At 44.4% G+C, this 26,746-nt stretch overlaps 1 protein-coding gene across 1 annotated transcript; it reads left to right on the top strand.

Annotated features, from left to right (window-relative positions):
* Positions 1–23,879: 23,879 nt before the first annotated feature.
* Positions 23,880–25,781, top strand: LOC120056768 (glutenin, high molecular weight subunit PW212-like). The gene has a single exon (XM_039004975.1). The coding sequence runs from the start codon at positions 23,880–23,882 to the stop codon at positions 25,779–25,781; it is 1,902 nt and encodes a 633-aa protein (XP_038860903.1).
* The last annotated feature ends 965 nt before the right edge of the window (positions 25,782–26,746 follow it).

Genomic DNA, 26,746 nt, shown 5'->3' with positions numbered 1-26,746 from the left:
GAAACACAATGATTATGGTACCCTGTAAATGAAGGGAGTGGCGCAGGGGGTCTAAGGCACTGTATCTCAGTGTAAGAGGCGTCACTACAGACCCTGGTTCAAATCCAGGCTGTATCACATCTGACCGTGATTGGGAGTCCCATAGGGCGGCGCACAATTGGCCCAGCATTGTCCGTGTTTGGCCTGGGTAGGCCGTCATTGTAAATAGGAATTTGTTCTTAACTGACTTGCCTAGTTAAATAAAATAAAAAAAGATTAATTCTGATAGTTTGTGCTGGAAAAGGTGACAGGAAGACAAAACATGAAGCTAACAATATTACTCCAATGAATATGCTAATCTTTCACATCTATGCTCTTGAAAAGCTACCACGAATCACGTAACTGTTATTTTCTCTCTGACTCAAAATGTATTACAACATGCCTGAACAGTATGTACAGTTCATGTTCTAAATTACATATACATATATATAATACATAACAATTGAACAGACATGGTTGCTTAGTTCCAATAACCTTGAAAACAGATCCTTTGTGTAGATGATGTCATCAGCTTTCTGAGACAAAGCTGAGGTCACAATAAACCACGCAGCTATGTGGGAGGAGACCAAGGTGTCAGAACTGAACCCAAAACATTTTTATAACATGAATAGCTAGTCTCCATATGAAGCAGTCTCTGAAATATGAATGCCTCCCTTGTTACTCCCACCTTATAATTAGGCTACAGCTGTCATCATAATTTCTCATCTCTGTGGATGGAGTAGAGCAACACAGTCCTCATCATTGCAGTACCTGCCTGCAAGGTGCTCATTAATGATCCGATGGACTCTGATGTTGTAAAGGGTTTAGATAACCCTGTTTACTCTGCTTGCTCAAATAGTTGTTTTTCATCATTTCCTGAAATGAGGAAAAGTTTTTGTAGGGGTGGGCTGAAATGCTGCTGGTTGCGGCTCTTGAACAGTGACTTGTCACAGACAGCCAGACACAGGGATCATGTTGAATAGAGAGCTTGATGTTTAAATTGCCATGCAGAATTTATTTTGGGAAGTTGGATAAACAAATTCAAATGTCATTGTCACAATGGACGTATTGACAGAGTTTCAGCAGTGTCATCTGCAAGGTTGACTGTGGGGGATGAGAGGGTTCATTTGGAATCCTGGTGATGGATCCCTACAAAGGCTGATTAGGAACTGATGGAAACTATCCAGGACAGATCATACACAGGCACTAATCTCCAGCCATGCACCGCCAATGCGATTTAGTCGTGTTTGTCTTGGCTGTGGAGAACCTCCACACAGAGCCAGTTTCAGGGTTAAGGCTGGCCAGCAGTGTGCTAGGTAGCAGCCGGTTAACAGAGATCAAATCATACATGTGTTTGAGGAATGCAAATGTGCATGCACATTACAGAGCACTGTCCATATGGAGGAGTTAGCTATTGTGAGGTCAGAATGATTTGACGCATACCGTAAAACAGGGCAGTTTTACGGTGGTTTCAGATGCCAAGTGCTTTTTATTTGGAAAAATCCCTGTTCCATTGCCTGCCCCTCCTCCATTTAAAGGGGTATCAACCAGATTCCTTTTCCAATGGCTTCCTCAGGCTGTGACCAAGCTTTAGACATAGTTTCAAGCTTTTATTTAGAAAAATTAGAGAGATTTATCAAAACGCGTCAGGTGTCCTTTGATTAGTGCCTGCGCGCAAGAGTTGTAGCTCGACATTTCTTTCTCTGTAGTATTGAATAGTTTACCGTTCGGTTGAAATATTATTGATTATGTATGTTAAAAACAACCTGAGGATTGATTATAAAAAACGTTTGACATGTTTCTACGAACATTACGGATACTTTTTGGAATTTTCGTCTGCCCTTCAGGACCGGAACGAGCCTGTGGTTTTCTGAACATAACGCGCAAACCAAATGGCGGTTTTTGGTTATAAAACTAATCTTTATCGAACAAAAATAACATTTATTGTGTAACTGGGAGTCTCATGAATGCAAACATCCAAAGATCATCAAAGGTAAGCAATTCATTTTATTGCTTTTCTGACTTTCGTGACCAAGCTAATTTGCGGCTAGCTGTTCTTACTGTTTTGTCTAGTGATTTATAAACTCACAAACGCTTGCTTTCGCTGTAAAGCATATTTTCAAAATCTGACACGATAGGTGGATTAACAACAAACTAAGCTGTGTTTTGGTATATTTCACTTGTGATTTCATGATTATAAATATTTTTTGTATTTTATTTGAATTTGGCGCTCTGCAATTCAGCGGTTGTTTACGAAAATGATCCCGCTAAAGGGATCCGTGCGTCAAGAAGTTAACAAACCTCCAAACAAGCTTAAATGCCATACGAGCTTAAACGAGCTTAAATGCCAATAACAACACTCCTTCCGTGGCCTCCAACTGGTTTTAAATGCTAGTAAAACTAAATGCATGCTCTTCAATCGATTGCTGCCCGCACCCCCCAGCCCGACTAGCATCACTACTCTGGACGGTTCTGAGTTAGAATATGTGGACAACTACAAATACCTAGGTGTCTGGTTAGACTGTATACTCTCCTTCCAGACTCACATCAAACATCTCCAATCCAAAATTAAATCTAGAATCAGCTTCCTATTTCTCAACAAAGCCTCCTTCACTCATGCTGCCAAACATACCCTCGTAAAACTGACGATCCTACCTATCCTTGACTTCGGCGATATCATTTACAAAATAGCATCCAGCACTCTATCCACCACTGCAACCTGTATGCTCTCGTTGGCTGGCCCTCGCTACATATTCGTCGCCAAACCCACTCGCTCCAGGTCATCTATAAGTCTTTGCTAGGCAAAGCCTGACCTTAATACAGCTCACTGGTCACCATAGCAACACCCTCCCGTAGCACGTGCTCCAGTAGGTATATTTCACTGGTCATCCCCAATGCCAACACTTCCTTTGGCCGCCTTTCCTTCCAGTTTTCTACTGCCAATCACTGGAACGAATTGCAAAAATCACTGAAGCTGGAGACTTATATCTCCCTCTCTAACTTTAAGCATCAGCTGTCAGAGCAGCTTACCGATCACTTTACCTGTACACTGCCAATCTGTAAATAGCACACCCAACTACCTCATCCCCATATTGTTATTTATCTTCTTGCTCTTTTGCACCCCAGTATCTCTACTTGCACATCATCATCTGCACATCTTTCACTCCAGTGTTAATGCTAAATTGTAATTATTTCACCTCACACACTGTATACAGATTTTTCTATTGTGTTATTGACTGTACGTTTATTCCATGTGTAACTATGTGTTGTTGTTTGTGTCACACTGCTTCACTTTATCTTGGCCAGGTCGCAGTTGTAAATGAGAACTTGTTCTCAACTGGCCTACCTGCCACCATGGGTCAGTCTGTTAATGACGTTGACATCAGCAAACCGCTCGCCCACACGGCGCCATACTATCCGTGAAGTCTGTTACGACGCCGAACTGCAGTGAGGTCAAGATCCCGGTGTGCACACAGATGAGCTTCCCTGATACGGTTTCTGACAGTTTGTTCAGAAATTCTTCTGTTGTGCAAAACCCACAGTTTCATCAGCTGCCCGGTTGGCTGGTCTCAGACCATCCCACAGTTTCATCAGCTGCCCGGGTGGCTGGTCTCAGACCATCCCACAGTTTCATCAGCTGCCCGGGTGGCTGGTCTCAGACGATCCCGCAGGTGAAGAAGCCGGATGTGGAGGTCCTGAGCCTCAAACCTTGAGACATCTGTGACTTTGTGTTGTGTGACAAAACTGCACATTTTAGAGTAGCCTTTTATTGTCCCCAGCACAAGGTCCACCTGTGTAATGATCATGATGTTTAATAATCTTCTAGATATGTCATACCTGTCAGGGGGATGGATTAGCATGGCAAAAGAGAAATGCTCACTAACAGGGATGTAAACATATTTGTTCACAACATTTGAGAGAAATAAGCTTTTTGTGCATATGGACATTTTCTGGGATCTTTTATTTCAGCTCATGAAACATGGGACCAACACTTTACATGTTATTTATATATATATAGTTTTTATAATATTTGCATTAAGTTTAAACAATTATTCCTGCACAATGTTATAATATACAATTGAACAATAATTCATCCTCATCTCCCCTCTCTATTATTATATTATAATGCACGTGATCTGAAGGGCAAGCGATCGAAATAAATGACATCATATTTTTTTGCAGCGATGGCAACAATTTAGCAGCGGTGGCTATAGGGGAAACACTTGAGTACATTCTGTATGCATTATTCATGATTTGGGGCTAAATTGCCTCTCATGTCAGTGCAAACAATGCAAACGTTTCCTGCCTGCATTTTCTTTGATGATTTATTTAGCTGTAGCTGGGGTTTATGCACATTTAGAAATAATCTGACATATGAAATCCTGGAAAATGGGGGGGGGGGTTGTAAAAGTGAAGATGGTGTATGGGCATCCACAGCCTTGTGCATGATGCTCCTAGTACTCTGAACATGTAAACACACTAAATTCAATCCAATATGAGGTTCCAAGCCATGTCAATCTGCCAAACTCTTCATTTTTCATATGCTCTGACAAAATGAACTGAACTCGTTGCCATTTGGCGGGGTTGTCATAATAAAACGGATGAGTCAGTGTGACCAGAGATATTAGTTTGGGGGTTTGATGTCCAGGTGTTATGTTTCTATTTGCTCTGCATGGAACCATTGCAGTTGGCAGTATTGGATGATAATAGCCTTTTCATTAAAAGGGGTACTGGCAGCCTCAAGCCTGTCTGACTGGCATGTCATCGTCACTCACTGGGCGCATACTGGTTGAATCAACGTTTTTTCCACATCATTTCAATGAAATTACGTTGAACCAACGTGGAATAGACATTGAATTGACATCTGTGCCCAGTGGGCAGTGTTCCTTATTCAAGACACCTACAGAGCCTGCGTCTGACTGGCATGTAATCATCAGTGTTCCCTACCGAGCCAGCCACATTATTCCCCCGCTTCTGGTTGTCAGTGCTCAGAAAGCGTCTGGCACTGCACATCCTTCTTTTTACCAGCCAGAGATGGTCCACCGCAATTTTAGTCCCATCTCCATGGCCCTTAAGTGGCTGCTGAGAAGCACGGGTATTTTTGGAAAGTGATCTGGGAGTATTTGTGTTGACAGAATATGTCACTATCCTTTCCAATGGAAACATGCTCAATAAGCAGTCAAATGAAACAGGTCATTCACTTATTTCAATTAGATGATTGAGCATGTTATAACTTCATATATGAGTTGCCAGCACTATTTCAATAGCATTTTCTTCCAAATGATTGTGTTGGCGACTGCATTGTTCGCTTGTCCTCTCAGAGGGATGTTTATATACTCTTGTCAATCTGTATTCAGCCGTGGTATTTGTCTGGTGTGGAAACTCCATTTGTTATTGTATTCAGGCGTGTTGTTTACCACTGCAGTGATTTCTCCAATGATCTGATATAACTGTCGTTGGAAAAATATAATGGATATGACATGTATATGACGTATCATCAAACAATAGTGTTCATATTGTTGGTTTATTTTAAAAAAAAATGTAATAAAGAGAACAAACAATGAAAAAAGCAATTTAAAAAATAAACTGTGTACTTGGTCACCTCAAAATATGAACTACATTTTCAACAATAAACCAACTAATAAAGGAATGTTAAATTTGTTATGGCATTTTCATATATTATGAAATCTCATAGTTTTGAGCTCCCATGTGACACAACCACACACGTATTGCTTGCCATGTTATGTATGAAAAACCATAACCCCCAAAATAAATAAAAAACAAGTCGTTTTTTTTTAGTAGACTTATGCAACAAGTATCAATATGTCAGTAAGTGTCAGTAGGATTGTAGTGGAGTAAAAAACATGTTTGATCACCTCTTTGATGTATTCTAAAGTTTCCGTCATTGTTTTCCTCTGATTAAGTCGACAATTAATTATTGGGAAGTTCAAATGACAGATCTATATTTCCCAAGATAGGCAAAATACAATAACACTGTGTCACGATTGTTGTAATGGACGGACCAAGGCGCAGCGTGTGTAGAGTTCCACATCTTTATTACGGTGAAAACTTCAACCAAAAAAACAATAAACCAACAACGAAAACGTGACATCAGTGGTGCAACAAACACAAACACAATATCCCACAAAGCAGGTGGGAGAAAGGGCTTCCTAAATATGATCCCCAATTCGAGGCAACGATTACCAGCTGCCTCTATTTGGGAACCATACAACCCAGCCACATAGAAAATCAATGACTAGAACACCCCCCTAGTCACGCTCTGACCTAAACACCATAGAGAACCGAGGGCTCGGATCCCGCTAGCGGGATAAAAATCGACGACATGCGGTGAAGCTGGAGCGCACCAAATTCAAATGACAAAATTGTAATATTAAACATTCATGAACATACAAGTGTCTTACATCATTTAAAAACTTAACTTCTTGTTAATCCAAACGCGTTGTCAGATTTCAAAAAGGCTTTATGGCGAAAGCATACTATGCGATTATCTGAGGACAGTGCCCCACTTTAAAATACTTTTTCAACCAGCACCGGCTTCACAAAAATCACAAATAGCGATAAAATAAATCACTTATCTTTGAAGATCTTCCTCTGTTTGCAATCCCAAGGGTCCCAGCTACACAATGAATGTTCATTTTGTTCGATAAAGTCCTTCTTTATATCCAAAACGTCTGCTTAGTTGGTGCCATTGATTTCAGTAATCCACTCCTTCAACATGCAGGCAAAGGAATCCAAAAAGCTACCGGTCAACTTCATCCAAACAATGTTTCTAATCAATCCTCAGGTACCCTAATATGTAAATAAACGATCATATTTCAGACGGAAAGAACGGTGTTCAATAGAAAAGGAAAATAACGAAGAGTGCGCCCTCGTTCGCGCGCGCCAAAAGTCTACATGTCCTGATGAGAACACCTTGGATAAACTACAACTACTTGTTTGTTTTTCAAGAAACAAGCCTGAAACCCATTCTAAAGATTGTTGACGTCTAGTGGAAGCCATAGGAACTGCAATCTGAGTCCTATTTTTTTGTATATCCCATAGGCTGGCATTGAAAAGGCCTGTGACCACACCAAAAAATACTTCCGGATGGATTTGCCTCAGGTTTTTTCCTGCCATATCAGTTCTGTTATACGCACAGACATGATTCTAACAGTTTTAGAAACTTCAGAGTGTTTTCTATCCAATGCTACCAATTATATGCATATCCTAGTTTCAGTTTACTTTGGGCACGTCAGTCATCCGGAAATTCAGGATACTGCCCCTAGCCCTTAATGTGTGTCATTAATGAGCGTCCATGTTATTATATCTTTAAGAGAAATCGTAGCATTAGCTCGGGGCTTTAAGCACAACCCCTGAGTGAAGTCTCTCCACTAAAACAGAGAGAAGCAACCTCTACACTACTCTCCCCTGACAGTTTTATCTTCCCGCTATATCAATTAAGCATCACGCTGGATCTCCTGGCTCAGCCAGATGTGGAGTGGTCAGATAGCCCAGCATTTCATATGATAACCACACAGGCTGTGCTGTGATATGGCAGTCTAACACAGAGCTCTGCCTGGGAGATCAAAGTGGAGACTGCAGCACCTCGCAAGCCCAGGCAGACAGGCAGCACAGAGGCAGACAGGCAGCACAGAGGCAGACAGGCAGCACAGAGGCAGACAGGCAGCACAGAGGCAGACAGGCAGCACAGAGGCAGACAGGCAGCACAGAGGCAGACAGGCAGCACAGAGGCAGACAGGCAGCACAGAGGAAGACAGGCAGCACAGAGGCAGGCAGGCAGCACAAAGGGAGGCAGGCAGCACAGAGGCAGCAAACAGAGCTTGAATCCCAAATGGTACCCTATTCCCTATACAGTGCACTACGTTTTACCAGGGCCCATAGAGCTCTGGTAAAAAGTAATACACCATGTAGGGAATAGAGTGCCATTTAAGACGCAGACGGGTCCTGCTGATGGCTCTTTCAGGTCTTGGCCTGGGGTCTGCTGGAGCTGCCTTGAAGATGATCTGCCTGCCTGTCAGACATCAACAGTAGCACCACTGGGTCTGAGATGCACTGGCCGGCAAACACAAACAGATAGCTGGGCGCAATTCCCCAGATGTTCTCTGGCCTTTGCCTGCCTGCCTGCCTCCCTCCCTCACCCCTCCCCCATCACCACCCTCCTTCCCCCTCCATTACGCACAGACACTGTGTGGTTATGGGAAAGAGACGCGGCTGAAGTGGATAGTAGGTCTCTCAGGTTATGTTTGTGGGAAGATGTGCTCTGAGTTCTTTGAACTGAGTTCTTTGAGTCTCCAACAAAGTGTTCTTAGTATCCTTTTCAAGCATCTGAGGCCCACCTCAAACCCTACTCTGTATGCTATTCTCACTGTATTCTCTACTCAGTAGTTTGTGACACAGTCATATTATCCACTGGGACTATTGAAAAGAAGACATGCTCCTGAAGTAGTATTTGGGCTGGATGTGTCAATGTGCAGTTCATATATCCATAATCTATGAGCAGAATTACTGTCTTGCCTCAACTGGCCATGAAATCCCTAGTTTGAAAGTTCTGCTGCACCATTTTCTCTATATCCCCCCGCCCACATGGGCCAGCCCCTTAGCAATTTGAGTTTCAGCCAAATAGCTTCAGCCCCTCGACGTTTGAGTGACAGCTAGCAAGACGCACACACAGTAGAGCGAGAGAGAGAGCAATGAAGTGGTGCACATATCTGCACATTTGTGATGTAGTATGCATGTTTCTGGGACCACTTTTGGCTCGTGGGCGCTGTTTTCAGATATACTGGCTAAAAAGTATACAGAAGTATCGGAGAATCTCTTTAATAGAATGAGAATTAGATTTTGGGGATTTTTAGTTGGAGGGAATGATTTATTCCAGTGTTTCCACAGATCTTTGTCAAAAACACATTATTATCTTAGAGGGCAACATAATGGAGGGGGACAAATAGCCTATTATGTGTTTGTACGGTATGCTAAATAAATGAAATTATGACTCCCGACCGCTCAACACCTGACGGCTTAACAGTAGGGACCTACCAATAAAAAAAACGTGTTTCCGTTGCAAACCATTTTCCTACATTTTGCTACGGTGTGTACTAATGAATACACCCCAGGGGCAATTCCATGGTAACAGATTGATGCTGAGACTCAGATTTTTCACTTTAAAATGTATGCCAAACCAAAATCAATGATTGCAAAGTTTAACAAACCATACAACTCTATGCACAATGACTACTTTTATAAATGTCCACTGAACATTTTACAAAAACACATTTACTTGAATAACAGTCCAGATGCAAAGTTTGGTACAGAATGACAGTTCGTGCTGTTTGTACTGTCATTTGTTACCAAGCTTTTCATCTGCACTGTTCCTCAAGTAAATTGAGAGATTGGGACTATAAGGTTATATCTGCAAAAAGATGATTCTGAGATAATTGGCTTTAACGTTTCGAAACCTCATTGGTTTGAATGGTGTCAGCAATTTTTATATTGTATTCCTTTGACCTTAACAACATGAATTGGGTTATTTAGAGTACTATATAGGTAGAGAACATTGAACAGAACAAGCCTATGACAATAACAACATTTTGACAAAAATGCAGATAGTCCCAAGCTCTTGTAATATGTTTTTGTAACATTTCCTGAGTAAATTGTTAAAAGTAGACCTTTTGCATATAGTTGTATGGTTTGTTTAACTTTGAAATCAAGGGTTATTGTTTGACACATTTTCAAGTGACAAATCTGAGTCTCTGCATCCTTCTGTTACCATGGAATTATGTGTCTCTGAAGCCGTTTAGAAATACAAATGGTTTATATGCTCAGAATAGTATTTAGACAATTAAGTCAAGGTTCTCTCTCCCAGTAGGCTACAAAGCCATTTAACCAAATTAAAGATGGAATTACATTTGTAATGAAAAGTAATTGACTGTTGTGTAATTAAAACCAAGACAAATGATCTCGTCTGCTTCACCATTCAGTATTTGCAATAGCTTTTAATCCATCCACTTGTAAACTAATTAAGACCTCTCCAGACCTTTCATGAATGTAAGAGTATAAGGGTTCATAGCTCCTTGCTTGTGATTGGCATGCCCACATCAAATTAGGTAAAGGTATGCCAGATGTCAAAAGTCACACACTTGTGAAATACTTGCTCAATAGTCTCAAGGGTAGACCTGGTTTATCAGAGTATTGTGTCATAGCCACAGGTGTGCTTCTGGTTTGTATAGTATTTGGGCTGAGAAATACAGGTGTATATCTAGTTTATATTAGTATTAGCACTCAGTCAAAGGTGTAGACCTGGTTTGTAGGAGTACTGGAGCTGAAGTGCAGGGGTAGACCTGGTTTGTAGGAGTACTGGAGCTGAAGTGCAGGGGTAGACCTGGTTTGTAGGAGTACTGGAGCTGAAGTGCAGGGGTAGACCTGGTTTGCAGTTTATGGGTATTCAGGCTTCGGGAACATTTAGACATGGCTTAGTTGACTAATTGGGTTCAAGCACAGGTCCAGACTTTGTAGGTATGTAAATTGGAGCTGGTTAGTATGAATATTGGGGCTGAAATGCGGAAGTACACCTATTTTTATGACAATTGGGGCTGACATGTAGCAGTAGACCTGTTTTGAAAAAAATCTATATTGGGTTAGACGTGCAGGTTTACACTTGTTCTGGAAGAATATTGGGGCTGAAGTACAAGTGTAGACCTGGTTTGTATGAATGTTGAGACGTGGGCCCTGGGAAATACCTGTTTTCTATGAGTATGCCCATGGATTTACCTGGTTTATATGATTAATGGGGTGTAGGGATACACACGGTTCATACAGGTAATGGGTCTGGATGGACGTCTATTGCCCATTGAAATCCTTTCTGGCAACATGTTTGTGGTAGGAAAAAAGTGAATGAGGCTGAGGCACATGTGTTATTATATACAGGTCAGAAGTCACGGGACCAAGATATGCAAATAACAGAGTTGGGATGTGCAGTGAATAGCTGGATATAGATTACTACTGTTGGTGACTTTGGGAATACAGGCGTAAGGAAAGTGGGTTACAGGGCTGAGATAGGTAAGTAACAGGGATGAGGTGTATTGGAAAAGGAACTGGGGTCTATTGGTAACAAATAGGGCATTTAGGGCTAGGATATGGGTGTATTGGTACTTGATTGTATCAATATTAGGATATTTGCATGTGGGTGGTAGGGTTAGGGTATGGGGGTAACAGAGCTGGGGTGTGTGTGTAAGTGGGCTGAGGTACACTACATGACCAAAAGTATGTGGACACCTGCTCGTCGATCCTCTCATTCTAAAATCTCGGGCATTAATATGGAGTTGGTCCCCCCTTTGCTGCTTTAACAGCCTCCACTCTTCTGGGAAGGCCTTCCACTAGATGTTGGAACATTGCTGCGGGGACTTGCTTCCATTCAGTCACGAGCATTAGTGAGGTTGGGCACGGATGTTGGGTGATTAGGCCTGGCTCGCAGTCTGCGTTCCATTTCATCCCAAAAATGTTCGATGGAGTTGAGGTCAGGGCTCTGTGCAAGCCAGTCAAGTTCTTCCACACTGATCTCGACAAACCATTTCTGTATGGATCTCGCTGTCACGCCTGCTCCCGGTCCCCCTCCCTGGCGCTCGAAGGCGCCAGGCTCCCCAGCATTGTGCACACCTGCCACCATCATTACGCACACCTGCCATCCCCCCGTCCAGCGCATCAGTGATTATCGGACTCACCTGGACTCAATCACCTCTGTCATTACCTTCCCTATATCTGTCTGTTTCCCCGCTCTGTTCCCCGCTTCAGCATTAATGTTAATTTGTCTTTGTATACGTGTTTTTTACGAGATAATTTTATGCGCTACGCACTTCAGCACTCGGCGGTCCCATTCTGTGAGCTTGTGAGGCCTACCACTTTGCGGCTACAGTTGACCGGGGCAGCTCTAGCAGGGCAGAAATTTGACGAACTGACTTGTTGGAAATGTGGCATCCTATGATGGTGCCACGTTGAAAGTCACTGAGCTCTTCAGTAAGGCCATTCTACTGCCAATGTTTGTCTATGGAGATTGCATGGCTGTATACTCGATTTAATACACTTGTCAGCAATTGGTGAAATAGCCGAATCCACAAATTTGAAGGGGTGTCCACATACTTTTGTTTATTCAGTGTATATAGATATTGGGGCTGAGGAATAGGGATAAATGTCTGTTAATTTTATTTTAGGCAGAGCATGTTCCCATAAAACATGCTTTTTGCATACTTTTCACCCCCCAAAATTTGCAATATGGAGGGTTACTAATGAGCATAATATTTGCATCGTGGCCTGTTTGGGAAAAAGTGGGAACAAATGGGTCAAGATTGTGATAGATTCACAACACATTGATGGGCTCGACCAAATTGGCTTATTTTCACCTAATGTCTTAATGGTGTCTATTATACTGCCAGGGCCAATGGGGGGTAGAACGCAGTCTAAAGTGCTCCTCTCTTGCTTCATAAAACAAACAGAGTCTAACTGCAGGGCCGGGCAGTGAGGATCAGGGAGGAGAGTCTCCTATCGCTGAGTGCTTTTAAATGGGCCCGCTAACGTTGCATTCAGCTAACGAGCCAGGGGAGTGGGACGGCGAGTGGCTGGCCAGGTGAGAGGGCCGACCGCGTCGGGGAGAGGGCAGCGGTGGGCAACAGCAATTACTGTGCCAGACCTGCGGGTGGTGGGAGCGCAGACTAATTAGGAGGTCACCTGTTGTGCATGTCCTAAACCATTACCTCCCAGCACGGCACCGCTGTGCCACCGAGCTCTAATCATGGCTGCGGGCCCAGCAGATGGCGGCATGGGGGAGGGAGGGAGTGGGGGAAGAAGGGGAGAGAGAGGGCAAACGTGAGGTCTATTTTGTTTACCACCTGACTGTAATTGTGATGCTGATGTGAGCTGGCGGCGACTGCTTGTACATGTATGCTAATAGGAGACGGCGTTTTTAACCTGTTTACGTCTGCCTGACCTGGAAAACAATTAACCTTCACTGGAATGGATTTTGCTTCGGATTGCATTGGAATTCCTACTGTTGCCCATGAGCTGCATATTGGGTGATATATTTGCAAACATCTAATGGTGATATATTTGCAAACATCTAATGTATGTATTTCAGTATTTAATGTTCTGTGCTAAAGCCTCTCAAAACATGCGCTGGTGCATGATTGGCTTCACTCCCATATTCTCTGATGAATCTTGTATTGAATTCATGATCGGCTAACAATAGCTACAGTTGAAGTCGGAAGTTTACATTAACCTAGCCAAATACATGTATACTCAGTTTTTCACAATTCCTGACATTTAATCCTAGTAAAAATTCCCTGTCTTAGGTCAGTTAGGATCACCACTTTATTTTAAGAATATGAAATGTCAGAATAATAGTAGAGAGAATGATTTATTTCAGCTTTTACTTCTTTCATCACATTCCCAGTGGGTCAGAAGTTTACATACACTCAATTAGTATTTGGTAGCATTGCCTTTAAATTGCTTAACTTGGGGTAAACGGTTCAGGTAGCCTTCCACAAGCTTCCCACAATAAGTTGGGTAAATTTTGGCCCATTCCTCCTGACAGAGCTGGTGTAACTGAGTCAGGTTTGTTGGCCTCCTGGCTCGCACACGCTTCTTCAGTTCTGCCCACACATTTTCTATAGGATTGAGGTCAGGGCTTTGTGATGGCCACTCCAATACCTTGACTTTGTTGTCCTTAAGCCATTTTGACACAACTTTGGAAGTATGCTTGGGGTCATTGTCCATTTGGAAGACCCATTTGTAACCAAGCTTTAACTTCCTGACTGATGTCTTGAGATGTTGCTTCAATATATACACATAATTGTCCTTCCTCATGATGCCATCTATTTTGTGAAGTGCACCAGTCCCTTCTGCAGCAAAGCACCCTCACAACATGATGCTGCCACCCCCGTGCTTCACGGTTGGGATGGTGTTCTTCGGCTTGCAAGCCTCCACCTTTTTCCTCCAAACATAAAGATGGTCATTATGGCCAAACAGTTCTATTTTTGTTTCATCAGACCAGAGGACATTTCTCCAAAAAGTACGATCTTTGTCCCCATGTGCAGTTGCAAACCGTAGTCTGGCTTTTTTATGGCGGTTTTGGAGCAGTGGCTTCTTCCTTGCTGAGCGGCCTTTCAGGTTATGTTGATATAGGACTCGTTTTACTGTGGATATAGATACTTTTGTACCTGTTTCCTCCAGCATCTTCACATGGTCCTTTGCTGTTGTTCTGGGATTGATTTGCACTTTTCACTTCAAAGTACGTTCATCTCTAGGAGACAGCACGCGTCTCCTTCCTGAGCGGTATGACGGCTGCGTGGTCCCATGGTGTTTATACTTGCGTACATTTGTTTGTACAGATGAACGTGGTACCTTCAGGCATTTGGAAATTGCTCCCAAGGATGAACCAGACACGTGGAGATCTACAAAAGAAATTCTGAGGTCTTGGCTGATTTCTTTTGACTTTCCCATGATGTCAAGCAAAGAGGCACTGAGTCTGAAGGTAGGCCTTGAAATCCATCCACAGGTACACCTCCAATTGACTCAAATGATGTCAATTAGCCTATCAGCAGCTTCTAAAGCCATGACATATTTTTCTGGAATTTTCCAAGCTGTTTAAAGGCACAGTCAACTTAGTGTATGTAAACTTCTGACCCACTGGAATTGTGATACAGTAAAATAATCTGTCTGTAAATAATTGTTGGAAAAATTACTTGTGTCATGCACAAAGTAGATGTCCTAACCGACTTGCTTGTTTGTTAACAAGTAATTTGTGGAGTGGTTGAAAAACGACTTTTAATGACTCCAACCTAAGTGTATGTAAACTTCCGACTTCAACTGTATGTTTCCATCCAATTGGCGACAGATTTTAATGCAAATATTATAAAATCAGCATTAAAACAGTACGTGTATTTTCTCACCAAAGCTGTGTTTCCATCAAACAGACTTGTTGCGGATAAAAGGTTGTGCGTGATGACGTAGTGCACATATAACACTATTTTGTGGTTAAGTTCCCATGTACCCATGTAAGTTAAATGGCTTTCCATTGCATTTTCAACTTTGGTTTTGGTGCATGCTCTCTAGACAACAGTTCTCTGATATAGTGGACAGGAAAGCTTATATCATGAGATATGGATAAAAGTCAGATCACTTTTATTTGATCATTGGCAGCCAAGCATCGATCATCATGTCACCAGAATTCATATAATAGAGATGTGCATCAAGCTCACCACTGTTCATCAGCACCATCGTGTATTTCATCTGCCTATAAACTCTTAGTGCTTTCCCACGTCGTAGTGGTAGTAAAACGTATCACACCATCGCGTGACTCTACGTTTACTCTGGATAGGGTGGTTGTTATATCAGTATTTACACTTCCATTTCTCGCATAACAATTTTTACCGACACAAAAAGATCCCGCCTTGTCAACTGAACAAATTCTCTGTCGACATTAATGAAACTGAATTGTGTCCATCAGCCCTGACGTGACTTTGTTTTTATGAGTCAGGTAATTAATCCGCATGAAATGGTTGAATGGAAACCTGGTTATTCATGCATATGGTTTATGTAAAGAACAAATGGAATCACTTTGTCATCATCTAGTCATTACTTGATCTGAAAGAAAACAGATAGGAGATTCCTTCCTTCTCCATCCAGCTCTAGTCAGCTCAGAATGGCTTGTTTACATCCCATGAGATGTCATCTGTATTTGTGCCCTTCAGAGAGGCACTTTAGATGGCACCAAGCCACAGTGAGCTGTCTGAAACAACCTTCTCTAGAGATTAGTGAGTAGAAACTCCAGCCTTCTGGACCAGAGCAGCTCCCAGAAGCCGCTGGAGCCACGGGCACTGAGGTTGCAGAGCTGGCCCAGCCAATCAGAGTAGACTGGAGGGCGACAGTATTATGACAGGGCTGAAGGGATGTCATTGTCTTTCTGGTGCTCTGTTATGTTGTGACATTCCAAAACGAATGGTCATTGTTCTTAATTGACTGAAAGAACACTATAGCCTTCCCCGCTACTCACTGACGACTTATGTAACAGCTTGAGCCTTAATAAGGGTTAGTTCTGAGAGATGTTTTCACCTTGTTTTACTGCTATTCTCTAAATTAAAAGGAATTTCCCAAAAATCTTAACACAAACATCTGCTGGCCCTTGAGTGGGTGGAGTAAATTAGGTTGGTAGTTTTCATAATTTGATTGAGTCCAACATTGCTCTGTGTATGCTGATGAATAGCTGTTGCCAGGTTACCAAATATTACTAATGTGCCTTGTTGTCATAATACAACTTAAAAATGAAATAACTCTGTAGGTAATGTAAAGTCCAGGGAGTGGATTGAGAGAGCAGATTATGCTGAGGTGGATATGTAATTACTTTTTTGTGGTAAGCAAACTGCTTTGGGAGGAGACGGTAGTGAGTTAGAGATGTTTAGGTTGGTCTGTGTCCTGATTAAAACCTATCCCTCTCATCCAATTATTAGGATCGTATGGGGATACTACCAAATGCCCCTTTTTACATTCCACACATACTGGAGGATATGAGTCTACCATGAAAGCAGCTGAAAAGCAGATACTCACATCGCATAAATCTTGCCCTAGAGGCAGCTCTGCAGAGTGGTAACTAGCTGGCACAGCACAAAGCCATAAAACCTAACCTTAACCACACTGCTAACCCTAATGCCTAACCCACATTTTTTTGTTGTCATGAATTTTTACGATATAGACAATTTCGACTGTTCAGCTGGCCATCTAGTGAAAATCATTCAGTTCTGCCTGCAGGATAATAAATTAGAGCCCGACTAATATTTTTTGGGGGGTCCGATTCCGATTTTTCTGGGGACAAAACGTACTAATACCTATATACCTGCTGATATATTGAATTCTCAGAAATTGCCATTCAAGACAGCAATTGTCCAAGAAATATGCTTCACATGTTGATTTCTTACATGGTGAAATGAATGACATCATTATGTCTGTAAGTGTTCAGATCAGCATGAGATTCCCTTTTTTCATCCTATTTATTGAATATCGTTTATCGGTGGAATTATCGTCCGATAGCTGTAAAAGGCCAATATCGGCTGATAATATCAGTGAACCGACATATTGGTTGGCCTCTACTATAAAAGTCAACATGAACTCACGTCTCCTGGATAATGGATATCATGATCAACATTTAGCCTTGCTATGTTTTAGTACTGGTATCATGTACCAACTTCCTCTAAAGAACGGATACCCAATCCCCTTATACCAGTACAGTAGTCATTGTGCTTTAGGCTGAAATAAGTACAACCCATGTTCAGATACTGAAGTAGCAAGCTGCCCTGACAACTCAGCACATCTTTCACAGCGATCCATCAGAATAGTGTATTCTGTTAACATCTAGTACCTCAGGAGGGTTGACTCTCCTGGCTGTCAGTCAGTGATACAGATCTGTCCTCTCTAGTCTCTGTCTCTCTCCTCTCTGTTGTCCTATGCTGGCCCCTCTAGTCTCTGTTTCTCTCCTCTCTGTTGCCCTTTGCTGGCCCCTCTAGTCTCTGTTTCTCTCATCTCTGTTGTCCTGTGCTGGCCCCTCTAGTCTCTGTCTCTCTCCTCTCTGCTCTCCTGTGCTGGCCCCTCCTGGGGTCTACATCACTCATCCAGACCCCACAACAAGGTTATTGAAGGGCGCTACCGAAAGATTAAGCAGCTCCATCCATCCATTCAAAGAGTTCTCCTCGAGGGAGCCATTATCATATCAGATCGCCATGCCAGTAATCAGAATGACTACGTAATGATTATACTTCCAGATACTGGCTCTCATTTTCAGCTCTCAGAGCTTGCAGGAATTCAGTGGTGAACACTGGCCCTTTGTTTGCCAGGTCCCTCTCCTGCTGCCAGACAGTGTATGTGTCTCCCAAATACAGGGCTCTCTTAGGGCCACAGGGCCGCCCCAAAAACAGCTACCCAAGCTGCTTCCTATCTGGACGTGTGGCCTCATACTCTGGTAGTAATGACGTGGTCTAGCCAGGGATCCAGGGAACTTTCAATTCACTCTGACCACAGGAGGCTGCTGAGGGGAGGCCGGAACGGAGCGAATGGAAAACATGTGTTTGATGTGTTTGATTCCGCTCCAGCCATTACCACAAGCCCATCCTCCCCAATTACCCGTGCCACCAGCCGCCTCTTACTCTTTGTTCTTCTAACTCTCTTTGCTTCTGTCGAGCTGGGTTACGCAACCAATAGTCCGATAGCAAGGCAAGGCAGCCTAACCTTGAAAGGAGACAACTGCTACAACTTTGTGATGTAGAACAAATGGGGGAAAATTGGGTTTTCTGCATTATTCGTCAGAGCAGAGGGGATGGAGGTAGCTAGGCCTGGAATGATGCGATTAGCATCACTGGAGGTCAAGAACACTGGCGTTTGTTTCGAGGCCGTCTTTCAAGTGGAGCAAATTCATTGCCCTCTCTAGTGAAACGACTCTAGCCGGGGACGACAGTAATGTGAAACAAAAAAAAGGGGGTTGGCACTTGTCCTTCAGTGTCTTTCTCTCTCACCCTGTCCCTCAATTCTCCTCTCATCTGTCTCTCCATCCCTCATTCCTCCTCTCATCTGTCTCTCCATCCCTCATTCCTCCTCTCATCTGTCTCTCCATCCCTCAATTCTCCTCTCATCTGTCTCTCCATCGCTCATTCCTCCTCTCATCTGTCTCTCCATCCCTCATTCCTCCTCTCATCTGTCTCTCCATCCCTCAACCCCCCTCTCATCTGTCTCTCCTTCCCTCAACCCTCCTCTCATCTCTACATCCCTCATTCCTCCTCTCATCTGTCTCTCCATCCCTCAATCCTCTTCTCATCCTCTCATCTGTCTCTCCATCCTCCTATCAACCTTTTTCCACCCCTCAATACCCCTCTCTTCAACTCTTCCCCTCTTCACCATGTTTCAGCCATATTTAGTCTGATGACAGAGGGAACGAGTTTGTGGCTGCCTGTCTGTCGTGGAGCATCCAGAGGGTGGGGGTGGCAGGAGGACCCTGCTCTGAAGCAGTGGGTGGGTGCCCAGAGGGGCACAGATAAACACTCATCACACACTGCTTCTAATTGGCAGAAGACAGCTGCTGCCAACCAGAAAGACCCATCTGAAGTCATTATGCCCTGCTTCCGGGCAGTCACGCCGCACTTCACATTTACCCCTCATAATCACAAATGTGAAGCACATGCATTCTCTTTTCAAATGTTTATTTTTTATTTTTTTATTACATTTATTTTTTACAACTGAGCTCCGCTCTCTCATGTGACAGATGCTGTTCCTCTATGTCGTTACTGTATTACCACTACTATTATTATTGGGGCAGTTATATATTGGGAGGGGAGGGGAGACGAGGGGAGGGAAGGGAAGGGAGAGGCTGCAGTGCAGAGTAGGCAGCAGTGGAGCTAGGACTGACTTGGCCATGGGCAGGGAATATGATGTTTAACCTGAGTTTGGGCACAATGAGGGCAGTTGTTTTATCAGACCATGCTGAGTGTTCTGACTCTCACCCTGACCACTAGATGCCAGCAGAGTTACACCCACACCCCCACTGTGTGATTGGCAGAGACATTCCTAGCTCTGTCTCTCCGTCTCCATGCAGCAGCTAGGCAGGCAGCAACTGTCTTCAAAAAAAATCTATAAAGTGGAATGATATCTAGAGCCTCTTACAGGGGTGCCTTGAGAGTGCCAGATACAGGTGTCTGTAGCGAGCATCCCTACTACTCCAACAGAAGAAAAACAACATCAAGAGAAGGAAAAGCCTATAGTTGTCAGATGGGGCCATAAGTCTAACTATTAATTTACGTGTACAGTCATTTCAGTACTCCTGAGGCTAGAGTGGACAAATTGATTGAGAGAGAAAAGAGAGACATTTGACATGGAGATCTCATGACGGTAGTGGGTGGTAGTCTAATAAAAAGTATGAGCTGCTGCACACCCAGAGAAAAATATTTAGTGTAGAGGTGCTGACTAACGGTGAATAAACTGTAAGCTATAAAAACAAAGAGAGATGTACACTCCATATGTATAACCTCCTATTCATTTATTGGGTAGAAAACCACCAACGTTTCGGCATCACTGTGCCTTCTTCAGGGTAATGTCATGAATGCTACAAGGGTAGTGGGTGGTAGTGCATCGCTTCTTCAGTAAAGAGGCTGCCCCTTGATCCAACGTCAAACTTTGTGATACAAAGCTCTGCTTATGTAGCTCTATCATTCTCTGTCCGTTTCTCTCTCTCTTTCTCTCACTCTTTCCGTTTCTCTCTCTCTCTTTCTCTCTCTCTTTGCTTCTCCCTCTTTATTTAATACCTAGCTACATGAACAGGGGATTAGATCAACCCAGAGAAATCAATGGCTGACAAAAGAGGGATAGGAAAGCAGGCGGTGGTGTTTCAATCAGGGGTAGTTGAGGGGGCAGAGGGGCGTGAATAACCCTATGTCAAGGCAACCATGCAGTGGGATGGTTGTGGGAGAGGTCCAACCCTTGGGCTCTCATGGAAGGACAGACTGACACCCTCCCCTAGACCTGGCTGATCTGGAGGGGAGGACGTTGCCTGTCTTTGGAATAGATTAGTCTGCTTGCCCACCTCTCTTTAAGCACTGAGGGTCCTCTGTTCTGCCGTGAGGCCAGCTCTGAAGTGGAGCTGCTGCTGCTGCACAATTATCCACAGTGTCTTTCATGCAAAACGTGGTTTCATTTGATGCAAGTCTTTATCCTGCATAGTCCCTGAATACATAGCACCCCCCTAGGCAGCTTGGTCCCTCAGTATTGGAACAGTGCTTTGAATAAAAACTTCTGTTCTTCTTCAGGTTGTAATCACTCTGAAGAGGATAGAAGATGGAGACAGTGAACATATTACACTATTACAATCATTGGAGATAGTAAGCTATGTTGAAACTAATGTTTTATGGCTACCAGAACTGTTACAACCACGTCTGCTACTGTGTGCTTTTATTTCAAGACCACCTAACTCGATGGACTTTCTCTGTTGGTATGAGCAAGTCACTGTTTGTGTTCACAGTTGAACATCCCCAGGAGGGATACAATGGTATGATGACTTATGGACCCAGGAGGAGCAGGGTGTGAGAAGTAGATTAGGCAGGAGAAGGTCTGTAGCAGGAGGAGGCAGGAGAGGGTCTGTAGCAGGAGGAGGCAGGAGAGGGTCTGTAGCAGGAGGAGGCAGGAGATGGTCTGTAGCAGGAGGAGGCAGGAGAGGGGCTGTAGCAGGAGGAGGCAGGAGAGGGGCTGTAGCAGAAGGAGGCAGGAGAGGGGCTGTGCTCTGGCTGTACCTACACTGTCTGTTATCCAGCTGCCTCTTCACTTAAGAAATGAAAGGGGTCTTGTGCGCACACACACACACACACACACACACACACACACACACACACACACACACACACATACACACACACACACAGTCTTGTACAGCTAACCTTGTGGGGACATACAATTCAGTCCCATTCAAAATCCTATTTTCCCTAACCCTAAACCTAACCCTAATCCTAACCTGTACTCTTACCCTAACCCTAACCTTAACCCTAACCCTAACCCAAAAACCTAAACTTTATCCTAACCCTAAACCTAACCCTAACCCTACAACTAACCCTAGCTCCTAACCTTAATATTTAACTTAATTCTAACCCTAACACTAATTCTAACCTTAACCCTAAACCCCCTAGAAATAGCATTTGACCTTGTGGGGACTAACAAAATGTCCCCAGCTGGTCAACTTTTTGTTCGTTTACTATTCTTGTAGGGACTTCTGGTCCCCACAAGAATAGTTAAACACACACACACACACACACACACACACACACACACACACACACACACACACACACACACACACACACACACACACACACACACATACACACCAGCTGTCTCCTCAGAGCTGAGGTTGGAGCATCAGAAAGAGGGAGAAGATAGTTGAGACAGAAAGTATGAAGAAAGATACTCTATTGGTAACATAATTAACCAAAAAGTGTCTCTGTCGGTCTCCCATCCTGGGGGCAGAAAGCGCAGGGAGGGTTTGATCAAAAACATCAAAGTCACAGAGAAAGAGATTACACAGCAGCCTGCCTGCCTGAGCACGGTGACTGATGGCTGGCGTAATTGCCCAAGTTTAGTTTGACTGTTTGTGCTTCATCGGTTCCCATGTTCACTTCAGTTCTCGACTCTCCTTGGGAATGCACTGGACTGTGGTAACGTACACCAAAGGCCAGCAAGCTTCCAGACAAACTGCACATTTCTTTCATCTCTTTCCCCTGTGAAATACCAAATCATGAAGCATGAGTATGAAAATAAAGCAACCTTGAAAAGCAATACAGTGTGTGGTGGTACTTCATGTTACTGTGATATTGAAAGAAAAGCACTATTGCCCAATGTCCCCAAAATGATCTGCAATCGTTTGACCCAGTCATTTAATCACTGCAATCATTTAACCAATGATATCCTCAGGAAAATATAGTTTGATCTTTTAAAATTCATTCTCTCTCTCTTCAAACTGCATCCCGTTATCTTTCACAAAGGTCAATTGTCCCTTAAATGCTGTCTTTGTCTTCTTTCTAGCCCTCTCTTAATTCAGAATGCATGGGAGGGCTGTTTGAAATGGAAATGGACAGGCGGAACCTGCCTTTGACTCCCGTTACTGTGAGAAAGTGTGTTGTTCCTGGCAGCCCTCAATCCTCCTCTCAGGATCAATAGACCCAAGTAGGGCCCTGTGGTAGACAGGAGAGACGGGGGCGGGGGCTTCAGTCAGTCAGCTCTCTGGGCTGTGGGTAGAGGGTCAGACAGAGAGGATACATGCAGGAAACAGACTGGCTGTGGATGGCTGGTGATAGTGAAGGATGGCTGATGGGTGAGATGGTAACGAATGGTGGTAGGTGGGGAGGGTGTGGATGATGGCTCCCCTGGAAAACATTACATCTACATTGGTGAGGAATGAAAACGCCCTGGGCAGAGTGTGAAGGATGGACAGTGGGAGTATATAAAACGCCCTGGGCAGAGTGTGAAGGATGGACAGTGTGAGTATATAAAACACCCTGGGCAGAGTGTGAAGGATGGACAGTGGGAGTATATAAAACACCCTGGGCAGAGTGTGAAGGATGGACAGTGGGAGTATATAAAACGCCCTGGGCAGAGTGTGAAGGATGGACAGTGGGAGTATATAAAACGCCCTGGGCAGAGTGTGAAGGATGGACAGTGGGAGTATATAAAACGCCCTGGGCAGAGTGTGAAGGATGGACAGTGGGAGTATATAAAACGCCCTGGGCAGAGTGTGAAGGATGGACAGTGGGAGTATATAAAACGCCCTGGGCAGAGTGTGAAGGATGGACAGTGGGAGTATATAAAACGCCCTGGGCAGAGTGTGAAGGATGGACAGTGGGAGTATATAAAACGCCCTGGGCAGAGTGTGAAGGATGGACAGTGGGAGTATATAAAACGCCCTGGGCAGAGTGTGAAGGATGGACAGTGGGAGTATATAAAACGCCCTGGGCAGAGTGTGAAGGATGGACAGTGGGAGTATATAAAACGCCCTGGGCAGAGTGTGAAGGATGGACAGTGGGAGTATATAAAACGCCCTGGGCAGAGTGTGAAGGATGGACAGTGGGAGTATATAAAACGCCCTGGGCAGAGTGTGAAGGATGGACAGTGTGAGTATATAAAACGCCCTGGGCAGATTGTGAAGGATGGACAGTGGGAGTATATAAAACGCCCTGGGCAGAGTGTGAAGGATGGACAGTGGGAGTATATAAAACGCCCTGGGCAGAGTGTGAAGGATGGACAGTGTGAGTATATAAAACGCCCTGGGCAGAGTGTGAAGGATGGACAGTGAGTATATAAAACGCCCTGGGCAGAGTGTGAAGGATGGACAGTGTGAGTATATAAAACGCTCTGGGCAGAGTGTGAAGGATGGACAGTGTGAGTATATAAAACGCCCTGGGCAGAGTGTGAAGGATGGACAGTGGGAGTATATAAAACGCTCTGGGCAGAGTGTGAAGGATGGACAGTGTGAGTATATAAAACGCTCTGGGCAGAGTGTGAAGGATGGACAGTGTGAGTATATAAAACGCCCTGGGCAGAGTGTGAAGGATGGACAGTGGGAGTATATAAAACGCTCTGGGCAGAGTGTGAAGGATGGACAGTGGGAGTATATAAAACACCCTGGGCAGATTGTGAAGGATGGACAGTGGGAGTATATAAAACGCCCTGGGCAGAGTGTGAAGGATGGACAGTGTGAGTATATAAAACGCCCTGGGCAGAGTGTGAAGGATGGACAGTGGGAGTATATAAAACGCCCTGGGCAGAGTGTGAAGGATGGACAGTGTGAGTATATAAAACGCCCTGGGCAGAGTGTGAAGGATGGACAGTGTGAGTATATAAAACGCCCTGGGCAGAGTGTGAAGGATGGACAGTGGGAGTATATAAAACGCCCTGGGCAGAGTGTGAAGGATGGACAGTGGGAGTATATAAAACGCCCTGGGCAGAGTGTGAAGGATGGACAGTGGGAGTATATAAAACGCCCTGGGCAGAGTGTGAAGGATGGACAGTGGGAGTATATAAAACGCCCTGGGCAGAGTGTGAAGGATGGACAGTGGGAGTATATAAAACGCCCTGGGCAGAGTGTGAAGGATGGACAGTGTGAGTATATAAAACGCCCTGGGCAGAGTGTGAAGGATGGACAGTGGGAGTATATAAAACGCTCTGGGCAGAGTGTGAAGGATGGACAGTGGGAGTATATAAAACGCTCTGGGCAGAGTGTGAAGGATGGACAGTGGGAGTATATAAAACGCCCTGGGCAGAGTGTGAAGGATGGACAGTGTGAGTATATAAAACGCCCTGGGCAGAGTGTGAAGGATGGACAGTGGGAGTATATAAAACGCCCTGGGCAGAGTGTGAAGGATGGACAGTGGGAGTATATAAAACGCCCTGGGCAGAGTGTGAAGGATGGACAGTGGGAGTATATAAAACGCCCTGGGCAGAGTGTGAAGGATGGACAGTGGGAGTATATAAAACGCCCTGGGCAGAGTGTGAAGCATGGACAGTGTGAGTATATAAAACGCCCTGGGCAGAGTGTGAAGGATGGACAGTGGGAGTATATAAAACGCCCTAGGCAGAGTGTGAAGGATGGACAGTGTGAGTATATAAAACGCTCTGGGCAGAGTGTGAAGGATGGACAGTGGGAGTATATAAAACGCCCTGGGCAGAGTGTGAAGGATGGACAGTGGGAGTATATAAAACGCCCTGGGCAGAGTGTGAAGGATGGACAGTGGGAGTATATAAAACGCCCTGGGCAGAGTGTGAAGGATGGACAGTGGGAGTATATAAAACGCCCTGGGCAGAGTGTGAAGGATGGACAGTGGGAGTATATAAAACGCCCTGGGCAGAGTGTGAAGGATGGACAGTGGGAGTATATAAAACGCCCTGGGCAGAGTGTGAAGGATGGACAGTGGGAGTATATAAAACGCCCTGGGCAGAGTGTGAAGGATGGACAGTGGGAGTATATAAAACGCCCTGGGCAGATTGTGAAGGATGGACAGTGGGAGTATATAAAACGCCCTGGGCAGAGTGTGAAGGATGGACAGTGGGAGTATATAAAACGCCCTGGGCAGAGTGTGAAGGATGGACAGTGGGAGTATATAAAACGCCCTGGGCAGAGTGTGAAGGATGGACAGTGTGAGCATATAAAACGCCCTGGGCAGAGTGTGAAGGATGGAGATTGGTGAGGATTGAAAACAGCCTGGGCAGAGTGTGAAGGATGGAGATTGGTGAGGATTGAAAACAGCCTGGGCAGAGTGTGAAGGATGGAGATTGGTGAGGGTTGAAAACAGCCTGGGCAGAGTGTGAAGGATGGAGATTGGTGAGGATTGAAAACAGCCTGGGCAGAGTGTGAAGGATGGAGATTGGTGAGGGTTGAAAACAGCCTGGGCAGAGTGTGAAGGATGGAGATTGGTGAGGGTTGAAAACAGCCTGGGCAGAGTGTGAAGGATGGAGATTGGTGAGGTTTGAAAACAGCCTGGGCAGAGTGTGAAGGATGGAGATTGGTGAGGGTTGAAAACAGCCTGGGCAGAGTGTGAAGGATGGAGATTGGTGAGGTTTGAAAACAACCTGGGCAGAGTGTGAAGGATGGAGATTGGTGAGGTTTGAAAACAGCCTGGGCAGAGTGTGAAGGATGGAGATTGGTGAGGGTTGAAAACAGCCTGGGCAGAGTGTGAAGGATGGAGATTGGTGAGGTTTGAAAACAGCCTGGGCAGAGTGTGAAGGATGGACAGAGCTGAGTCAGACATACCACACTCTATAATGTCATTATACCTCTGGCCAACCTGCAATCAATAACCGTTCCCGTTGCTGAGCGGAATTCTAATCATGCACCTCCTTCCTCTTTGTCCTCTAGCACTGGGCCAGTACACACCCCATACTGCAGATCCCTGGCGTGCTACTCCGTGTATCTCCTGTAAAGGTTAAACGCATGACGTTGGCTTTTGCTGTTTGTTCACTTTTCTTCCACCTCCATCTGCGTTTAGCTGTCCCTGTTCCACATCACTTCCTCTACCTCATCAGGGGAGCGTTGTCCTCAATAAACAGCCCCCTTTGCCATCACAGCACACACAAGCATATCACACTCGCACAAACAAACGCGTGCACACAGAGAGAGAGAGAGAGACACATACGCTCTGGGGTGACAGACTGG

The sequence above is a fragment of the Salvelinus namaycush genome, chromosome 12 (assembly GCF_016432855.1).
Source record: "Salvelinus namaycush isolate Seneca chromosome 12, SaNama_1.0, whole genome shotgun sequence".
Lineage (NCBI taxonomy): Eukaryota > Metazoa > Chordata > Actinopteri > Salmoniformes > Salmonidae > Salvelinus > Salvelinus namaycush.
This window is presented reverse-complemented; position numbering and strand designations above follow the sequence as displayed.